General features: G+C 43.9%; 2 protein-coding genes across 2 annotated transcripts; one reads left to right on the forward strand and one right to left on the reverse strand.

Annotated features, from left to right (window-relative positions):
- Positions 1 to 2,845: 2,845 nt before the first annotated feature.
- Positions 2,846 to 4,458, forward strand: Svs5 (seminal vesicle secretory protein 5). The gene is given in 3 exon segments (NM_133516.2): positions 2,846 to 2,943; positions 3,373 to 3,708; positions 4,265 to 4,458. Coding segments are annotated over 2 exon segments (372 nt in total). The 5' UTR covers positions 2,846 to 2,867; the 3' UTR covers positions 3,669 to 3,708; positions 4,265 to 4,458.
- A 12,706-nt stretch (positions 4,459 to 17,164) lies between these two features.
- Positions 17,165 to 19,406, reverse strand: LOC134486330 (antileukoproteinase-like). The gene is made up of 4 exons (XM_087655361.1): positions 19,304 to 19,406; positions 18,567 to 18,728; positions 17,936 to 18,085; positions 17,165 to 17,386 (listed from the first exon to the last, which is right to left on the reverse strand). The coding sequence occupies exons 1-3, from the start codon at positions 19,386 to 19,388 to the stop codon at positions 17,937 to 17,939; spliced, it is 396 nt and encodes a 131-aa protein (XP_087511487.1). The 5' UTR covers positions 19,389 to 19,406; the 3' UTR covers positions 17,165 to 17,386; position 17,936.
- Positions 19,407 to 21,670: the final 2,264 nt, after the last annotated feature.

The raw sequence follows: 21,670 nt of genomic DNA on the forward strand, positions 1-21,670 counted from the left end.
GATTTAATTAGGGAGGAGGGAGGAGATGCATACAGAAGAGGGGGAAGGAAGGTAACATAAGTGTAAGAGTGTTTGAAAATCTCTTAAAGAATTATACTATTAATGATCGATCTAAAAGTTTGTGTAACTCAATGTATAAATTCACATATACAGTTTAAATGAAAACTGACAGTTCTCCCCAAAAAAGCACAGACTATTTAACAAAATCTCCACCACTAGTCGTGAGACACTCTCTTTTGACTTGCTGAATCAGGATTGTCCACGAGACTCCAAAACAATATAGGCTCGTGCTGTTGTCTTTGGTTTCTCCCAGAGAACTGGAAGGTTACTCTGTATTGCTGAACACAACATACATTTCAGGCACAGGCCCTAGAGAGCCCTGAGCTGCAACTGAATGACAGCCTCCTCCCTGAGGTCAGGTTTACATGGTATGAAAATGCCATGCAAAAAATAGTCCTACCGGGCTGGAGAGATGGCTCAGAGGTTAAGAGCACCAACTGCTCTTCCAGAGGTCCTGAGTTCAAATCCCAGCAACCACATGGTGGCTCACAACCATCTGTAATGGGATCTGATCCCTCTTCTGGTGTGCCTGAAGACATCTACAGTGTACTTATGTATAATAAATAAATATTTTAAAAAAAATAGTCCTACCTAGGACTGCGATACCTATTAACCACAACAATGACCAGAAGGCAAGATTATCCTAATTGCAATAGTAGCATCCAGAACTTGGCAGCCACCAATGCCTACCTAATTGGACTCAAGACCCACTCAAGTAGACGGAATCATGACTCATACTAGGAACCTGTAGTCCTTACCCTACATCAAGGAAGCTTCTCTTTGCAACAGACAGGGAACATTACAAAAAAACACAACTACTTAAAAAGCAATTGTGGAGCCCAGTCCCTACCAACACCTACAGCAAAACTCTGGTACCTAAGTTCCAGGTATCATTTTGGAAGAGTGTAAAACACAAAAATACAAAGAGTTTGCTGTGAGACTGCACCTTCTAGAAATGTCAGAAGCTAGTCCCATACAGCCTTACCAACATAGTTACCTAAGCATGAGGTAGACAAGGACAAAAACAAGAGACATACCAAAGCGGATGGGGAAAGCCCATGAGGCCTCAACCCTAGACCAAGAACCTCAGGTGTATAAGGAGGGCTGAGATCAGGAGAAATCTTTATCCCCAGGGAAGAGCATACCAGTTGCTTATCCAAGGCTAAGTGCTCAGCACTGGAAATATATACATACCAGTAACATTACATAGGCTGAACAGGTTCTATTAGTGTCTCTATGGACATGTGTATGTAATAACAATTAATGGATAAATAGGCCATGGAACTGAAACAGAGCAAGGAAGGTATATGAGAAGCCTTGGGGGAAGGAAAAGGAAGTGGGACATGAGGTAATTGTATCATAGTCTCAAAAATCATTTATAAGAGAGATCAATGGAGTAAAAAGAAGAGTTTATAGAAACGAAAATTGCAAAAAAAATAAAAATTATGCTGTTGTTACACATACGGCTTGCCACCTAAGTCTTACTTATCTACAGGTATATGAAAGTGAGCATAATGTTACACAAAAAGAGCAAACAAACAAAAATGGGCTGAGCAAGCCATGGGGGCAGGCCGTTAAGCAGTGTTCCTCCATGACCTTGGCTTTCAGTTCCTGACTCTGGGTGGCTACCAGAGTCTCTGTTCTCATATCCTTCATTGTAGATTGTGAGACAAAAGAGGAAATAAATACTTTCCTACCTCTAGTTCACTTATACACGTGCGCGCGCGCACAGACACACACACACACACACACACATACACACACACACACACACACACACACACACACACACACACACACACACACACAATTCTGCAGATAGGTGTCACAAGGAGAATCTGAGAAAGAGTCAGCCAGCATTCTTTCTCGCATCCACAATAGTCACGCCTATGGTCTTTCACAACAGCACAGCCTCCACTCCTGTTCAAACATCTCTACCCCTCTCCTCATACTCCAGGGAGCATACTCCCTCCACTACACATGCAAACATTTGAGAAGAGCATTGCTGTCCATTCTCCAGCTAAAAACACACCAAAACATACTGGTCTGTTCACATCAAGGTTGGTAGAATCCACTGAACATGTGACAAGGCAACAGTTTCTGGATTGAGCCAACATCAGCTGGTGAAGAGCGTCAGGGACATGTCAAATATTAGAATGATAAATTTCAGGTCTGCACTCAATGTTTCTTTCTTTCTTTTTTTTCTTTTTATCTACTTATTTTTATGAGTTCATTCTGCAGTGTTCAGGACTAAAATAAAGGCCCCACTACTCCTAGGTAAAGGCTCTGTCAGTGAGATCCTCTAAGGGTTGTTCAAAGTCCTTTCTTTGGTGCTTCTTATAGCACCATCTCTCCCTGTGCTCTTCCGCCCCTATGCTCGCTCCTTTTCAAATAGAAACTCTGCGCCTGAAGGCTGTTCTGAGAACACAAGCTCAAGGTTGTGACTGATTTCAGTGATGCCGTCTTGAAAGGGATACCGTGCTAGAGAATGAAGTCCTGATCAACCCTGAAGACTTCTGCAACCCGAAGTCTCTTCCCCACTCTGAACTGACATATGTTCAGGAAGTAGAGACGTCACCGTTGGATGTTCTCAAGGTAAAAAGGAAGATTTCCAAGAATGCTCTAGTGTTGTGTCCTTGGAGAGGACCAGGGAACAGTACCAAGACTCCTACTGAGCAGAGAGAAAGGAGCCTGACATTTACCGATAAGAAAGGTCATTTGCCTTCCAACCTGTAGGCAAGGCCAGACAAGGAAATATATAAAGGAGAACCTCAGATCAGCTCTCAGTCAAGACCCTTCCTGACAAGATGAGTCCCACCGGGTTCTTCCTCCTTACGGTGCTCCTTGTTCTGGTGACAGAAGCAGCCTCGAGGGGGCCCCGAGGTGAGTGGCAATTTTGTGCTATGGGAAAGATGTTTGAGAACAATGTTCTCAAAAGGGAGTCTGCAGAATGCTGTCTTCCCAGGGCTTCTCTCCATGAAGGAAACTTGAGTCTTTTCAAGCTTTAACCATAGTCCTACTGTGAGTCTCTGTGACTTGACAAGCAACATGTTGGTAAGGAGGGCTGAGGGGGAATGCGGGCATCGGCATCGGGTAACATCCTCATTGTCAGGTGTAAAGGGCTGTTTGACAAGTAGATCACGGCAATTTCTAACCTGGCTAAAAAGTCAATTATTTTATAAGCAACAAAACATCAGCACGGTATCTCCAAACACAGCAGCGTGGGCTCTCAACAGAGAGTCCTCATGCACAACTAATCCAGAGGATACAGAAAGGTGGATATAGAGAATGAGACATGTTTTCTCTCAACAGAAAAATTCTCACAGTCAGCTGAAGACCCTTATAGTGAAAACATGAATCTAAAGATTCTGGCGAGCGGGAGGGGATCAAGTTCTACCTTTGGGGCATACAGCCGAAGTGAGAACTCTCGGAGTAACTTCAAATCAAAAAGTCCAAGCAGTATCACCAGGGAGAAAGTGAATGAGGAAAGCAGGAGTGAAATGAGTAGTACCAGCAGCCATTTTGGTCTCAAAATGAGAAGATCTCATGGAGGAGGAGAAATGAATCCCTTTGAAACCAAAGTAAAGACCCGGATCACTCGCAAATAATGTGTTCCCCGGCCAACTGAAGACTTGAGCCAATAGGCAGGTAAGTGTTATCACCAGGTGAGGGCTTACAAACTACTCGTGCCTAATCCCTAGGCCATTGTAGGATTGTGCACGCCAGTAAAGTTGCTATAAGGGGAGGTGTGGAAAGCACCTGACAAGGCAGACAAAGATACGAGAGCTATAACTGTGTCCTAAATTCCTACCCTCAGTACGTATCATCCACAGATTTCTGCACAGTCTGACAAGTGATAAAAATCAAGCACGTACCCCCCCCCTGGCAAGGCATGTGTGCCAGCTTATAATAGAATCTTGTCACTTCTTGTGCTAGGTTTGGTGAAAGTTCATTCCATGTTTATTGCAGTCCGTGCAATCTCTTCGTGTCTACACAGCCCTGTTAGAAGCAACTCTCTCTTCTCAAGGCCCTACCTCCAAGAACTACCTTTCTCTTCCTCCCGCCCCAACAAAAGAAAGGGAAGTGTTTCTGCTTGTGACCCACCAGAGATGAAATATAGCAGTGTCCTGCAGTAAAGGGGGGCCCCAGAGGCATGGGACATACACCAATTAATCCCTCCACTCTTCCCTGTCCTACCTCACAGGTTGTCCTCGTTCCCTGGGTGTCACTGAACTAAGAGAAGTCTATGATGTCTTCAGGATGCAGGATCCCACAGGTGCCCCGGAAATAGTCCGTGCTTCTTATTTCCTCCTTACACTTGTTTTCTTTAAGATTCCGGAACCTGACAAGATTCAAATTTAACCTTTTCAATAAAAAAGATACTATTCTGCATCATTATCTCCTGAAATCTCTTGCTTCTGCAGTACAGGGGCTGGGTGGGATTCCTAAACTTACCAGTTCTGCCGTTAAAGGAAGTACCCTTCTTGTGCCCGTATTCAGAGACCTATTTCCTAGACTCTGGATAGAAATTCATCATTCAATAAAAGGTACTGTAACTGCCAGTCACTGCCTGTACCACTAAGCCTAATCCCTGTTTGACCCTCTTCTTAGTGGAGATTCACAGTGGCAATCTAGGAAATGCAGGAGAAGACATGTTCTGATAGAACATGGCAAATACCTCATCAGCAATGCCTCCAGCTCCACCAGACCACAGCAGCACATCACAATAGAGACGCCTTTAAGATTCAATTTCCCTCAGTGTAGAACATCAAGTGCCTACCACTTATGTATTGAGTCAATGCTAAACCATGTCATCTGGGAAGAAAAACACCAGAGGTCCAGCTGTGGTGGGACAGAGGGGTGTCTTCAAAGCACAAAACCTGATGCCCATACACCTCTTTGAGTATTTGAGGGGCCCCCTTGAGGTTGTTTTTGCCAACAGAACAAGGAGAAATGTAAGGAAGAAGCTGGTGACACTCATTTTGTCAGAAATGGCCTTGACTGAGAACTGACCTGAGGTTCTCCTTTATATATTTCTTTGACTGACCTTGCCTACACGTTGGAAGGCAAATGTCCTTTCTCAGCTGCAAATGTCAGGCTCCTTCTCTCTGCTCAGTAGGAGTCTTGGTACTGTTCCCTGGACCTCTCCAAGGACACAACACTAGAGCATTCTTGGAAATCTTCCTTTTTACCTTGAGAACATCCAACAGTGACGTCTCTACTTCCTGAACATATGTCAGTTCAGAGTGGGGAAGAGACTTCAGGTTGCAGAAGTCTTCAGGGTTGATCAGGACTTCATTCTCCAGCACGGTATCCCTTCCAAGAGAGATGGCATTAAAAAGCGTCCAGAGAAAGAAGTTTGAACAGCCCTAGAGCATCTCACTGACAGAGCCTTTAATTCTCTCTTACTACTCTGGAGGTCCAGAAGCTGATGGCTACTGGCAATTTAACTACAGCTGATAGCATCAGAGAATTAAGAAAAGAAACTCGGTTCCTTGAATTCTTTTCCCTTTAACTCATGGGTCAGGGAAAAGGCTCAATGAAAATTCATCTTCACATTGACCTGCAGGAAATTTGTCTAATAAGGTGGGCTGTCACCCAGGAAGTGATCACACCAGGCTACAGGCAGTGAGGGCCTCCTTGTGTCCACTCACACCAAGCACATAAATGAGAGGTGTGGCAATGACAAATGCAGCAAAGCACATCAGGAGCCAGAAGCAATCCTGGAACAAAGTTCCTGGCGCTGTCCCTTACCAGAGTGCCCTCATCACAGCTGAGCAAGACAGTGGGCCATCTCCAGGGAGCCCACTTTGCCCACTGCAGCTCTTCCTGCATGCTGTCTGCCAAGATAGATAAAAAGAAAAGAAAAAAGGTGCACAACGTTGATTTGAAGACCTGCATTTTATCATCCTAATTATTGACGTTGCCTCATGCTTTGTTACATGTTCAGGAAATTCTACCAACTTGATGCAAACAGACCAGTAAGTTTTGTTGTGCTTTTAGCTGGAGGAAGGACAGCAAAGCTCTCCTCAAATGTTTGCATGTGTAGTGGAGGGAGAGGAAAAGCTCTGCTCCCTGGAGGATGAGGAGAGGGGTAGAGATGTTCCCACAGGAGTGGAGACGCTGCTGTTGTGAAAGACCATAGGAATGTGTGTTGGGAATGCAAGCAGGAATCCTGGCTGATTCCTTCTCAGGTTCTCATCATAACATCTACCTGCAGGATTGCGAGCGGCGTTCCTGCGTGCATGCATGAGAGAGGGGGAGGGAGGAGAGGGAGAGGAAGGAGAGAGGGATGGGAGGGGGAGGGACAGGGAGAGGGAGAGAGAGGGAGGAGAAGGAGAGGGAGATGAGGGAGAGGGAGAGGAGAGAGAGGACAAGGGAGACAGAGAAGGAGAGAGGGAGGAGGAGAGAGGCAGGCAGTAGCCACCTAGAGACAGGAACTGAAGCCGAGGTCATGGAGGAACAACACCGCTTAATGGCCTGCCCCCATGGCTTGTTCAGTCTGCTTTTTGTTCACTAGGCTTCTGTTCCCTGTAAAAATCATGATTATTTAGATATACTTAAAGATAGGTGAAAGTAGGTAGGAGGCTACATGTCCAACAATAGCATGTACATAAATAAAATACTTCCTTATATTTCTCCTTGTAGCATTGGTTTCTATAGACTATACCTTTTTATTCATTACATTTTATTTCCCTTATGAGTTATTTTTATTATTTTGAGATTATATGATTTTCTCTTCCCTTTTCTTCCTCTGAACCTCACACACATTTCTCCTTGCTCTCCTTCAAATTTACAGATTGCTTTCTCATTAATTTTTTACATGTATGTATATGCATATAAACATATTGTCCTTATTCCACAAGTACAATCTGCTCAGTCTATATAACATTACTTGTATGTTATATTCAATGTAACATTGTAATATTGTTATATATGGTAACATTACATTTCAGGGCTGACTATTTAACATTGGATAATCGGTTGGTATGGTCTGTCCTAGGGAACAATGTCTCTAGTCTCAGCATATTTAGTGGATTGTGTCTCTTTGTATAAACCTGCGGATTCCTGGATCTTCCTCCTTCCAAATTAACATGTCTGTTGTAGTTTGTTAAGTTTATCTTTAGAAAGCCAAGTTGCTGAGACTTCATGAGTGTAGATTCTGTCCTTACTAGAAGACACAGTCTCACAGCAAAGCCCCGATCCTCCAGTTCTTAAAATCTTTCTGCCCCTCTTCCACAATGTTCCCTGAATCTTACATGTGAGAATTTTTTTAGGTGCACCCATTGGGACTGGGCTCCACAACTCTGCATTTTGATTGGTTGTCATTTTCTGTAATGGTCTCCATGTATTGCAAAGAGAAGTTGCCTCGTTATGGGGTGAGGACTCCATAGTGGGCATAAGGATAAATATTGAGAATGTAGATAGAGATCACACTGGTTTAGTAAAGTGGTAGTCATAGGTTCTTCTGCAAGATCCATGACTTCACTAATCCTGGGGAGTTGGCTGGGTTCCAGGACCAGGCATGGTTTCCTTCTATTTGAGTGGTTCTCAAGGCCGAATAGGAAATGGTTGGTTACCACCAAGGTATATATGCCACTATGCAACCTTAGGTTATCCTCATGTCATGCTGGCAGTTATTGTGATTTGTGGACATTATAGCTGGGACCAACAGTTGTTTGCCACCCTCCTTAGGAAATTTTCATGGTGCATTTGTTGCCATGAAAGCTAGTCCTCAGAGAGGAAGCAGCCAAGTCAGTTCCAGCTCAGGAGAGAAAGAGAGACTTGTGTGTATAATAGAGATTTTTATGGGGTTAGTAGCTAAGATTAGTATAATTTCTTAGGACCTTTATGACTTTTCCAGATGTCTTTATTTCTGTTTTAGCCCTTCTCTTCTTTTTCTATATTTCGCTTGCTCCCTGCTCTCTAATTGGAGGTTCCCTCTCTTTTCCCATTTAACCAAAATATTACTTCCTGTATTTTCTTTTAAGTTTTGTTTGCTGGATATAATTTTTAGGTTGTTTATATCATGAAAAGTTTTCTTTCTCTTCAATCATGGCAGATAGTTTTGTTGGGTATATTTATAGGTTTATATTTTACAAAATCTAAGTATGTGTACTCAAATGCTTTAACCTCCCTTGTAGCCCACCACCCATGAGAGTTAGTGGAAAGGAAAGGTTAATAGGGCAAAGGAGGATATGGACCTGCTTAGAAATAGTTCTTTGCGGGCAAATCCAGTCTACATTATCAGAATAGCAGCAGCTCAGTTCACAGAAATCAGCAGCAGTAGCTCACTCTACTTGCAAACACCACTCATGAATCAACAGTGGCAGTTTGATCCAGAAGAAACCACAAGGCTCTGCCAATCTGCCCAAGTCTGAGACATGGCTAACAGCCACCGGAACATGACCAGAAGTTCTTAGGGGTGTTTTTGTCCACGAAGTCACAAAGAACAATGATCAACGAAGAAAGCAGGGCAAGCCAATGCCACAGCATTGACAGCAAAGACGAGCATCAGCAAAGCTCAGCAATGACCAGCAGAGTGACAAGGTGAATCAATGCCACACAGTCCCGACCACTGTCTATTGGGTTATATTTATACCCTTCCAAAGTATTACGTGTTCTCTCAAGCATCTGCTCTAGCAAAAACATCACAGGCCCTTTTTCCAGGTGGCTTCCAGAAAACACCACGTGTCTGTTCTCTGCAAAGCATCCTCCCACATGTCTGCCTCAACAAAACCATCCTCTTAGGAGACAGTTTCCAATAAATGGCACAAGTGAGTCTCCAAAGAAGCCAGAAATTTCCACTTTATACATGAGTCTAGGCTCTCTGTTGTAGCCATTTAAGACTTGCAATGCATTGCTCTAGGATCTTCAGCTTTCAATGTTCCCAAGGAGAAATCAACTGTTCTTCTGATGGGCGCTCATTTACATGTGACTTTTGTGTTTTCTCTCACCACATCCAAAGCACTTTCTTTGTTATATACACCCCGTGTTTTAACTATGATGTGCTGGGCTGCTTTCTTCAATGACTTATGTCCGACTATACATCCAAATAACAGCTGGCCCTTATAAATAATGCTTTTAAAAAGGCCAACAATTCCAGTTTGATTGAAATCTGTGGGTGACAACATGACACATATATTTGTACAATCACACACATATGTGTTTGTGTATATGTATATGCCTATGTGTAGTGAATACAGTCAAAGATAAAGAGGCTATTAAACTTGAAGGTGAGAAGCCTGGGGAGAAGTGGTGTGATTTTATTTCTACTAAAAACATGTAATAAAAAGAAAATGCCAATAATGACAATAGCTTAAAAACAAATTTAGATAAATGTGAGACGGGAAGAAGAAATACAAACAGGAGCCCCGACTACGGAGTGAATTGCAGGACAGCCAGGGCAACACAGATACCCTGACACAGAAAATAACAGAAACAGAAGAAGGAGGAGGAAGAACAGGAAGAAGAGGAAGAAGAGGGAGAGGAGAAGGAGGAGGAAGAAAGAGAAAAAGGAAGAAGAGGAAGAGAAAGAAGAGAAAAGACAAGAAAAAATTAAAACAGGACTACTTAATTTTTAAAAACCAGTGAAAAGGCCAGGGATGGTGACACTTGCCTTTGTTCTCAGAAGGCAGAGGAAGGAGGATCCCTGTGAGTTCAAGGCCATGTGGTCTACATAGTTAGTTCCAGGGCAGCCAGAGATGCACAGTGAGATTCATCTCAATAGAAAGCGCGGGGTTAGGGGCTGGGGATTTAGCTCAGTGGTAGAGCGCTTACCTAGGAAGCGCAAGGCCCTGGGTTCGGTCCCCAGCTCCGAAAAAAAGAACCAGAAAAAAAAAAAAAAAAAGAAAGCGCGGGGCTTGGAGAGGTGGCTCAGCAGTGATGGGAACTTACTACACTTAAGGAGACACCAGGTTCTGTTCCACACACACAGTGGCAGCTCACAGACACCTGTAACTCCAGGTTTAGGGATTTTGGTGCCCTCTCCTGGCCTCACAGACAATAAACACATGAATTGCACCTATACACATGCAGACAAAACACTTACAACATTTGTGTCTCATTGTGCAAAGCTCATGTCCTAGTGGATCAAGGCCCTGCACATGAACCAGGCACAATGGATCTAATAAAAAAGAAAGTAGGAAAGGGTCTCAAACACATTGGCACTGGGAAATTTTGTCTGAACAGAACACCAATGCCTCAGGCTCTCAGATCAACTATTGACAAATGGGCTGTCATAAAATTGAAAAGCTTCTGTAAGGCGTAGGACAGTGTCAATGGGAGAAACCGACAAACTACACATTGGAAAAAGTCCTTTACCCACCCTACATCTGATAGAGGACTGCTATCCAAAATATACAAAGAACTCAAGAAGTTAGACTCCAGAGAATCAAATAATCCTATTAAAATGGGGTGCAAGCTAAACAAAGGATTCTCAGCTGAGGAATCTCAAATGGATGAAAAGCACCTATAGAAATGTTCAAAGTCCTTAGTCATCAGGGAAATGTGAATCAAAACAACCCTGAGATTCCATATCACACCAATCAGACTGGCTAAGATCAAAAACTCAGGTGACAGAAGATGCTGGAAAGGTTGTGGACAAAGAACACTCCTCCATTGCTGGTGGGATTGCAATCTGGTACAACCACTCTGGAAATCAGAAAATTGGAAATAGTTCTACCTGAGGACCCAGATAGACCACTCCTGGGCATATACACAAAAGATGTTCCAACATATAATAAGGAGACGTGCCCCACTATGTTCATAGCAGCCTTATTTATAGTAGCCAGAAGTTCGAAACAACCTTAAATGGAAAACTGGATACAGAATATATGGTACATTTACACAATGGAGTACTACTCAGCTTTAAAAACAATGATTTCATGAAATTCTCAGGCAAATGAATGGAATTATAAAATATCATCCTGAGTGAGGCAACCCAGTCACAAAAGAACACATATGGTATGTACTCACTGATAAGTGGATATTTCAAAAGCTCAGAATACTCACAATACAACGCACAGACCATATGAAGCTCAAGAAGAAACAGGACAAAAGTGTGGATGCTTAAGTCCTACTTAGAAAGGGGATCAAAATAATCATGGGGGGTAGAGTGAGGGAGGGACCTGGGAGAAAGAGAGGAGAGAGAGGGAAAGGGGGGCAGAATCAGATGTGGAGGAGACAGGGGAAAAGTCAGGAAGTTGAACAGAGGTGTGTGGCAGTGGCGGATAGGTAACTGGTGGTAGCCACTAGAAAGTCCCAGATGCCGGGAAGGAAGAGGTTCCAACAGGGATGACATTAGCCAAAATACCCAACAAAGGGGAGCTACAACCTGTAGAGACCTTATCCAGTTGATAGGCATGGCAGCCCCATTGAAGGATGGGGCCCACCCACCCACCTCAAAAATTTTAACCCAGAATTGTTGCTATCTGAAGGAAATGCAGGGACAAAGAAAGGAGCAGAAGGTGAAGAAAAGGCCATCCAGAGACTGTCCTACCTAGGAATCCATCTCATGTGCAGACACCAAACCCAGACACTATTACTGATAGCAAGAATCTTTCTGACAGGAGCCTGGTATAGCTGTCCCCTGAGATGCTCTGCCAGGGCCTGACCAATACAGATGCTGATTTTGCAGCCAACCATTGGACTGGGCTTGAGGACACCAATGGAAGAGTTAGGGGAAGGACTGAAGGAGCTGAAGGAGTTTGTGACCCCTATAGGAAGAACAACAATATCTACCAACATGACCCCTCAAAGCTCCCAGGGACAAAACCACCAACCAAAGAGTACACATGGAGGTACTCATGGCTCTAGCTGCATATGTAGCAGAGGATGGCGTTATCTGGCATCAATGGGAGGGGAGGCCCTTGGTTCTATAAAGGATCGATGCCCCAGTGTAGGAAGATACTAGGGCAGTGAGGAGGGAGTAGGTAGGCAGGTGGAGGAGCACCCTCATGGAGGCAGGGGTGAGTGGGGATGGTATGGGGGTTTACCAAGGGAAGACTGGGCAGGGGGACAACATTTGAAATATAAATAAATAAAATAACAATTTTTTAAAAAGACAAATAAAAGAGTGAGGTAACGTCAAAATATTGCACAATAATGAAAAGTGTAGGCAAGATTACACATATGTATGGAAGGAAGTAGCAAATAAAATACATTATAAAATATGGGGAAAATGAAGAACAAAGGGGAATCACGATGTCTAAAAGAGAAAAAAGGGAGAGAGAGAGAGAGAGAGAGAGAGAGAGACAAAGGAATAAAGAAACAAGCAAAGAAAAAAGAAAAAAAAGAAGCCAAGACAAACAAAGAAACAATGAAACAAAGGAAGAAGTTTTAGAGTAGTTCCTTTATGGTGCTCAAAAATTGGACACTACCAGTTTTGGGCCTGGAAGTAAACAGGTTGGTGTAACCAATGGACCCATGCCCATGATTAACTCTGTTGCCCTGTCTGTTGTTAACCTGAGACTGATGGGTTTTATATTATTTATTTATTTATTTATTTATTTATTTATTTATTTATTTATTTATTTATGTACATTTCAAATGTTATCCCCTTTCCTGATTTCCTGTTCATAAATACCCTATCCCATCCCCATCCCCCTTCTTCTATAAGATTGTTCTGCCACTCAACAACCCACCCCTTCCTGCCTCCAAGCCCTGACATTCCCCTACACTGGAGGGTCCAACCTGGTCAGTACCAAGGGCTTCTCCTCCCATTTGTGCCCAACAAGGCCATCCAACATATGCAGATGGAGCCATGGGTCTGTCCATGTGTACTCTTTGGATTGTGGTTTCGTCCCTGGGACCTTTGGTTGGTTGGTACTGTTCTTATGGGGTTGCAAACACCTTCAGTTCCTTCAATCCTTTCTCTAACGCCTCCAATGGGGACCCCATTCTCAGCTCATTGGTTGGCTTCTCGAGTCCACCTCTGTATTTGTCATGCTCTGGCCGAGCCTCTCAGGAGACAGTTATATCAGGCTCCTGTCAGCATGCACCTCTTGCCAGCGCCAATAGTGAATGGGTTTGGTGGCTGTATGTATATGGGCTAGATCCCCAGGTGGCCCAGTCTCTGAGTGGCCATTCCTTCAGTCTCTGCTCCAAACTTTGTCTCTGCATATCTTCTTATGAATATTTTTGTTCCCCTTCTAAGAATGACTGAAGCATCCCGACTTTGGTCATCCTTCTTCTTGAGCTTCATGTGGCCTGCAGATTGTATCTTGGGTAATCTGAACTTTTGGGATAATATCTACTTATCAGTGAATGCATACCATGTATGTTCTTTTGTGACTGGATTACCTCACTCAGGATGATATTTTCTAGTTACATTCATTTGTCTATAAATTTCATGAAATCACTGATTTCAATAGCTGAGTAGTACTCCACTGTGTAGATGTACCACATTTTCTGTATCCATGCCTTTGTTGAGGGACATCTGGGTTGGTTCCACTGTCTGGCTATTATAAATAAGGTTTCTATGAACATAGTGGAGCATGTGTCCTCAAGCATGATATTAACCAGAGCCATCTTCACCCAACTACTGGTCCTTCTTTGCACACTAGAGCCTTCTGCTGGCCTCACATAGGATTACAGTCTGAAACCTGTACAGCAACAGAGAGGAAGTATTTTGAAGTCATATATTCATCCAGACGTTGATATTCAATTTAAATTACTCAACAGCTAGAAACAGCATGGTTTGGGACTATATTTTACAATGTAGTATAGAATGCCATGTTATTAGCATGAGAACTTGGGCATAAACAAGAAAGGAACCGTTGTGGTTTAATAGTGATGTGTCTGCACTTCAAGTTGACAAAGGATCCATTTTCTGTTAACTTGACACAACATAGACTTATGTGGGAAAAGGAAACTCCAATAAAGAAGATGCCTCTGTCATATTGGCAAGTCTGTGGAATATTTCTTTGACCCATGATTGATGTGGGAAGGCCCAGATCACTGTGGGAGGGGCCACCCTTGGGCCACTGGATGTTGGTTGTGGAAAAAGAGAAGCTGAGCAAGCCAGGGAGCAGCATTCCTCCATGGTCTCTGCTTAGGTTACTACTTCCCTGCTTTGGGTTTATGTCCTGTGTTCCCTTAGTGAATATCTGTGACCCATGACATGTAAACCAAATAAAACTTCTGTTGGCACTCTACAACAAAAATTAAACTTAAACAAGATATCTGATTATGTATATTTCCTAGAAAGAGATATAAATGGTCAGCAAATACATGAAGAAAATATCCACTGGTGCTAATGGCTATGGAGATGCCGAATAAAATGCCAGCTCCATTGCCAATCCATTGAAGTGAATGCTGGCAACAAGATGGGCCAAACATTGGTAAGGATATAGAAACCAGAGCAACCCTGTACAGGGCACTGATGAAGATGTAACCTGCTACACCAGTGTTGGAAAACTTTCTACAGGGTTCTCCAAAAGTCAAAACTACATAAAGTCAGAGGTGGACACACATCCCTTTAATCCCAGCACTTGGGAGGCAGAAACATATAATTCTTCATGAGTTTGAGGACAGTCTGGAATGCAGAGACTCTTTTTTAAAGAAAATTAGAATAAAACACCCATTGTTCACATACTGAAAAAAACAAGTTAAAAATCCAGCTACCATAAAGTCCAGTAATCCCAGTTTTCTAAATGTATGGAAATTGATTCAAAGTCAGTGGGGTAAAGAGATGAATACATGAGAATTTATTACCCAGGAGGCACCAGGTCAAGGTGTCTGTCAGTATAAGAGAAGACAGGGGTGTGTGGCATTTAAAATGAAATACTATGTGTAAAATGAATCATTTAAATACAAGTGTGATCAGTGAATTAATCTGGCAGCTGTATTTCTTTACATTTTCTAGTCCCCAGTAATCATACAAAGAAACCATAATTTATTTCAAGCAACCCCTCAACATCTCATCAGTTAAATGATCTGCCTTAACCCCTTATGCTAATCTGGCACATCTCAGCCCCAGTCCCACCATACTTTAATATTCTTCTAGCTCCACCTGCTTCGGATGTTTCTTCCCATGGTGTCTTCTTAGACCTTCTCATCATGACCAATTTGAATCTCCCTCTTTCTCTCCTTCCCTCGCTGACAAAAGTTTCCACCCTATAGTCCCTTCTGCCCAGCCATTAGATAATCTGCGTTTATTGACAAGGCAGAGGATAAATGGTTAAGACTTTTTACACAAACTTGAGACTTAAGCATTACAACACAGTATTCGATTGAAACAAGGTATGAGGACAGAGAAATCAGCATTTGGATAACACAAGGATAATCCTTACTCAGTCAAATCCGTTACTCCTACAACTATCCTAGCAGGGCAGAATGTGGGTCAAAGGTGTTGTGGCGAGGTTGGTGATTGCATTTCACCTTTGGTAGCCTGCAGAGTACCTGCCCACACCAAAGACACTGGAATATACGGGTAAAGGCTCCACATAGGCACAGCCTGACCTCTCCATGGTCAATGAGTGGTGTGGGTGTTGTGCTCAGCAACTTTTACCAAGGACGACCCATTGCCTTAGCAACCCAGGGGTTGTTTGAGGATTTCCATGGGACATCCTTGGCCAACAACTCCACTGAATGAAATCCACACCCAGTACTGGAAGCCTCCTTTGGTGACAGGAGTTGGCCAGTTGTGACTTCATTTCTGCCATTATTAGAATACCTCATTAGAATGGCCTTCGTATACTTTAGGAAGTTTCCACTGCATTAAATGCCCGTAATGCAGTAAATGCCCCCAAATTCTAGCTGTCTCTCCACAAATTTCCTCCCTCAATCCTATTTCTCCTCCCATTCCCTTCTTAATCTGTAAAATTATAAAGTCTATTCTATTTCCCACTCTCAGGGAGACCCATGTGTCTCGTCCCTTCCTCTCTGCCTGACGTCTCTTGGTGTATAAATTGTAGGTAGGCTCTCATTTATTTAATGGCAACATCCCCATGAAGCAGCTGCATACCATACACATCTCTCTGGGTCTGGGTTACATCACTCGGGATGATTACTGTTTGCTTTATCATTTCTGATCTCCTAGAGAACCCTGATGAAAGATATGTTTATTACTTTAAGTCAATTATCCCATGATGTGTACACATACTAGAACATTGCACCATCTCTATTAATATGAACAATCACAACTTGTCAATTTAAAGAATAGAAAAATCATATTGTATTCCATAAATATACACAATTCTAATTTGGCAACTCTAAAAAAGCAGAAACAAATCAAGCAAATAATTATGATGGGGAAACAAAAAAGGAATAACGACTAGAGATTACCACTGCACTGAGTAAATGTTGTCGAAACTTTATTGTTTGGGGATTGATTTTTTGTTGGTACAGTGTGTTTCTTTGTTTCTTTATGTCTGTTATCTCTGACTGTTGACTAAAATGCTCGAAATTCTATGTCGGATGTTTGTTCAGCAACTTTGATGAATCTTAGCTTACTAAAGTTATTGAGTCTTAAATTGCCAAATAAAAACAATAATATTTAAGATAGGTGTGGCGGGACGCCTGGACCCATAATTCCAGGAGCATCAAAAGTTTGAGACCAGCCTCAGTTACATTAGACTCTCTCTCTCTCTCTCTCTCTCTCTCTCTCTCTCTCTCTCTCTCTCTCTCTCTCTCTTCCCTCCTTCCTTCCCTCCCTCCTCCCCCTCTCCCTCTCGCTCTCTTTCTCTCTCTCTCCCTCCTTCCTTCCCTCCCTCCTCCCTCCCTCTCCCTCTCTCTCTCTCTCTCTCTCTCTCTCTCTCTCTCTCTCTCTCTCACACACACACACACACACACACACACACACACACACACACACACACACACACTTGGCACCACTCTGCAACCTCTGATGCTCTCCAGGTGGGAAGAGAGTGGTTTCTGTTGCCACTTTGCAGATAAAAACATAACACTGGGAAGGTAAAGAAACTCTTCCAAAACCCTAGAGTCAGTGCCCTTAGATTCATACTGTGAATTCAAGACTGCCCAAGCCTGGAATCCTCCCCCTTCTCCTCCAAGAATGTAAGAAGGAGGCCTCATGCTCAATCCTTCCCTTATTGGTGGCTGCCACACCCACATGCCCTCAGTGAATCACAGAGTCAGGGTGTGCTTAGAGAAATGATTGCCTTTATTTATTTGCTCTCCAACAGCATTTCCTTAGGGCTTGATGAATGCTGAGCATAGGCCAGAAAGAGGTTTGGTGGCAGAAATAAACCTTACCCAAAGGATCCAAGCCTAGGCACCCCCAGAGCCCAGGAACACGGAACCGGGAAAACTGAGAGCAGGGAAGTAGTTTCCAGAGCACACAGAGCAAATGTCAGGATTCAGACTACAAGAGAAAATAAGATAAGGCCTTCAACAGGGAGCCAGGGAATTCCTTTCTATACAGTCCTTATAAGGGAGTGGACTGAGAAAGACCAAACTGTGAAGTAGGGCTGTACTTGAGAGGTCTTGGGATTTCAGGAGAATAGGTTCAAGTCTCATTGTCATGGCAAACTTAAAGCTGACAGCACTAAAGTGAACATCCCTCAGATTAAACCTATCCTTTGTGCTCTGACCAGAGACACCATGAAATATAGAACCTGGGTAACACATAGTTTACACAGTGCCTTTGCAAAACATTTCAACTTCAGCATTTCTAGTCTGCAAGCAAAGAGATTCAGAGAGCCATTACCCAGACAGGGTACAATAGAATCACAGCTTCAGGGAATTCTAAGCTTTGCTCTAAGAAATGGAGGGCAGCTCCCTTAAAGGACAAACAGACAGGGTCTTTTGATTAGAGTAGAATCTCCTGGTGCATAAGTCTTGAGCTCTGGAACCTTGCCGCAGAAAAGGGCTTGGGAGAACCGAGATCTATGTACGCCAGCCCACTCCTTACCTTACACTGCGGGAAGGCAGAATTTCCCACACATGCCCTCACAACATTTGTATTTGCCATCACACTGGCCATCGTTCTGGCACTTATTGGAAGGGTTAAGCATCAGACATTTTCCTTGAAATTTGAGGCAACTCCCAGACTTCTTCTTGACTGGTGAGAAAAGATTCACAGGGGATCTTGAACTTCATGCACTATATCTCTGCTCCGAGAACCCAATGTCTCCTGCCCAAGCAAGAAAGATCATCCTCATCCACCCCTCACCTCCATCACCTCCACCCCAACATGTCTCCTGAAGGAGTACTTGGTTCCTCTCTATGGTCTACTCTAATGATTAGCCTCCAGCCAGTGCAGGGGACTGGCTGTCCAACCTGACAGGGTTGAATGGTTTCCATTAAGCTGTAGAATGCCTAATGCCTAGTGATATCTTATAAACCTTCATCCTTGCAGAGTGGCTACTTCAGACAAGTGGCTCTCCGTGCCCACGGCATCAAGATGCCTTGGCTAACTGACATCTTGGACCCAACAGCTCTGAGAAACAAGGATGCCTGGGAGGACCCCTTCATTCACTCAGCCCCCTTCAGGGCTGTCTCTTGACGCTCATTTTCCTCTACCTAGTTTCCTGCTGGCTCACCTGGTCTGGGAATGGGAACAGGATTCAGGCATTTGAAACCACAGGTATCTTGGCAGCATCTCTGCTTTCCTGGGCATTCCCAGTCAGTACCGCACTCTGGTTTCTCACCTTTAAGGCACTGGGCAGGCTTTCTATCAGGGCAGGCTCCGATTTTGATAGCATCTAAAGAGAAGATGTTAGGAGGGCATGGACTGTCATTATTCCTCAACAAATGTCTACATCTCAGAATACAGGCCCTCAATCCAATGGCCGACAACTTCAAAGAGAAATGTACGGCTGACTCATCAGGAAAAGACAAACTTCGACATACAAGACATGTGATTAGGAGAAATCAGAGATTGAGGCTCAAAGCCACAAGGTTCCCAGTCAATTTTTTCCACCTCAGGGCTAAGCTAGACCTCATAAAGACAGAAGGGGAGAGTAAGGATAATGGAGACCAAGAGAAATAAATATGAAGGGAAGGAATAAGTTGCTGAGAACTAAAGCCAGAGGCAGAAACAGAAAAACTGAGGGGCCAGGAGCTGTGTGGCACCTGAGCTGACTAATGTCTGCATAATAAGAGCAGCATCTCTACATGCCTTGAAGCCTCATAGAGACTGCAGACTCCAGCGAGACACGGAGGTCTCCCTGAGGTCCAGAGTAAGGTGAGAAAGAGCCTACAGAAGGAAACACACGGAAAACCAACGAAGCCCCCACCTCTGATACTCCAGTGTTGGATCAAAGTAACTCCCACTCACCATTGTTGCCCCCTTCCACACTCCAGGGTACCAGTATCCCCAGAGCAAGGAGCACCATGAGATGAACGAGGCCGCTGAAGTTCATGGTTGGCAGGATAACTCTGATGGCAAGTCCAGAGATCACTAGTTATGTCTTTACCAGTAGGCGTGGCCCCAGTGGAATTTATTTGGCCCCTCCCACCTGCTATTGCGTAGGCAGGAAGCTTAGCCACAGAGCAGAAGTCTTGATGCTACAGAAGTAGGTGGTGGACTTTATGTTTCAGGCAGGACAACGAGGCCGTCAGAGTAACCACCTGAGAGCTGAAATTGAAAGAAGCAGGATTGGAGTTTGTCAGCAGAGACACTCCAGGTGACCTCCTGAGCCCTGAGCATTGTGAAGTCCTCAAGGTAGAGAACAGCAGAAAGGGACAGTCACAAAAGTTTACCCACCCTGAAGCTGAACATCAGACGTGGACTCTCAGCTGAAACTCTGCCATACACCTCTTTTTTTTTTCATGTTCCTGGGCTTTCTGGGGTTTTGACACACTAACTTATTGTTCAATACAAATTCCTTCTGGAGATGCAGATGACACATGCCTCAGCCAACCGATGTTTATTTCTGCAAAATTGTTTGCACCGCTGTTTGCCCGGTGCCCATTCCATGGCTGGACCACAGACAGCCGACCATAAACAAATGAAAGTTACACACAGAAGGACCTTGCCTTCAGCATATCTTGTAGTAGCTCAGTCTTAGGCATGAAATGACTTGGGGCTGCTCCTGACATGAAGGGTTTGAAATGAACCTTAAAGTAATGAATGAATAACTAATTCATTCATTCAATTGCCAATAGAGATGATTGACATGGAGTGGAGTAGAGATGGGGCCTCTTACTAATCGGTGCCATCATCATTGAGCTGTGGTGTCCTTTCAGTTGCTAAAGGAATTAATTCTTCCTACCACTAAATCCCCCCATAGGCTTCAGAGGTCAGAAAAAAGCTATGTGGCTCTCTCATTCCACTCAGGGTGGGTACTCCCCGATATGTACAGATGACTTCTGATGATTAGGGCGACATTCTCTCTAGACTTCAACCCAAAATTCCCTTCCTGCAAGGCCTGAGCCTTACCTCAGCATCATGGGACCTCCTCTGTAGATTCCGTGTGTGTGTATTTGTACCTTCCCTCTATCCCCCTCTAATCTCCCCATCTCACTCGCTTCCCTGTCAAATTCTTGGCCTCTCTTTCTTTAATTATTACTGTTCTCTGTGTGTATGAGTAGATACACTGATACAACCTATTGTGTCCAGTTAATGCTGTTCATGTGTCTATGTCTTTTAGGGCTGACCACTTGATATTGGATAGACAACTGGCCTCATTTGTGAGGAAGACACCCGCTCTTGGCAATCTTTAAGTACATGTCTTTTATCCCTTAGGGGTGAGGCCCGGGGAGACTCCCCCCTTCACCATGGCAGGTCAACTGGTATTTCCATTTCTCAGGTCTTATTTAGGCAATCATGATGTTGACATTTCATGGTCTTTGTAATTTTCCTCCGGTTCTCAATTGTTAATTGCTCTGCCCATGGTATAAGACTGCCAGGATATGTAAATGTTCGTCACCTCCTCAACTGCCCCAAAAGAAAGGCAAGCTGCCATGGGGAAGAATCTTTCCCACTCTGCTAACAGCTTTGTGTGGGAGAAAGAAATGTGCTATTTAAGCAATAAAGAGATGGCAGCTGGAGCTGGGGCAGAAAAACGGGACATCAACCACAAATGGGGACACACACACACCCTTTGAAAGCTCCAGAAAACCTTCCCAACAGCTCCACCAATCGTGTACCAAATATCCAGATTATGAGCCCATGGGGGCCATTTTATTTAAACCACCATATGGAGTCTGCTTTAGATCCAACAGAAAAGTCTTGGGTACCCCCGTGACATTCCTGCCACTATTGTAAACCAGTGGGCGTGTCCTGCCAGGCCAGTGGACGCTGTAGCTCGCAGCTGGAACTTGGGCACAGCACCTTCCAGCATATGAAAGCCAGCCAGGAGGAATAAGTCCTTCAGGTGAGTAGAAATTCGTTTCTCCATGTTAAACCAATTCCTAGTTGTTATGAAATATGATGGGGCAAGGGGGCAACTGGCTGGCCCTGAGAAATGACACCATGCAACAGATCTTGTAAAAGTGGGTGGTGGGGTTATTGGGAGAAAGGAGAGATTTGAGGACCTGGATAAGAATAGAGACAGGGAGGGAGCTAAGAGGGAAAAGAGAGAAGGGACAGGAAAGAAAGGGTTCTCTGAGGATGGAGAGAGAGAGAGAGAGAGAGAGAGAGAGAGAGAGAGAGAGAACTGGTGGCAGGCAGTCCTTTTATACACAGCCCACACCTGGAACA

The sequence above is a fragment of the Rattus norvegicus genome, chromosome 3, assembly GCF_021556685.1.
Source record: "Rattus norvegicus strain SHRSP/BbbUtx chromosome 3, alternate assembly SHRSP_T2T, whole genome shotgun sequence".
In the NCBI taxonomy this organism is placed as follows: Eukaryota; Metazoa; Chordata; class Mammalia; order Rodentia; family Muridae; genus Rattus; species Rattus norvegicus.

What these genes read in the sequence shown, in the direction of transcription:
- LOC134486330 (XM_087655361.1), bottom strand. Translation starts at nt 19,388, where the DNA reads ATGAACTTCAGCGGCCTCGTTCATCTCATGGTGCTCCTTGCTCTGGGG. An exon ending in TGTGGAAGGGGGCAACAATG is followed by an intron (nt 18,729 to 19,303) that starts GTGAGTGGGAGT and finishes TCTTCTCTTTAG; the next exon opens with ATGCTATCAAAATCGGAGCC. An exon ending in TGTTCCCATTCCCAGACCAG is followed by an intron (nt 18,086 to 18,566) that starts GTGAGCCAGCAG and finishes TTTTCTCACCAG; the next exon opens with TCAAGAAGAAGTCTGGGAGT.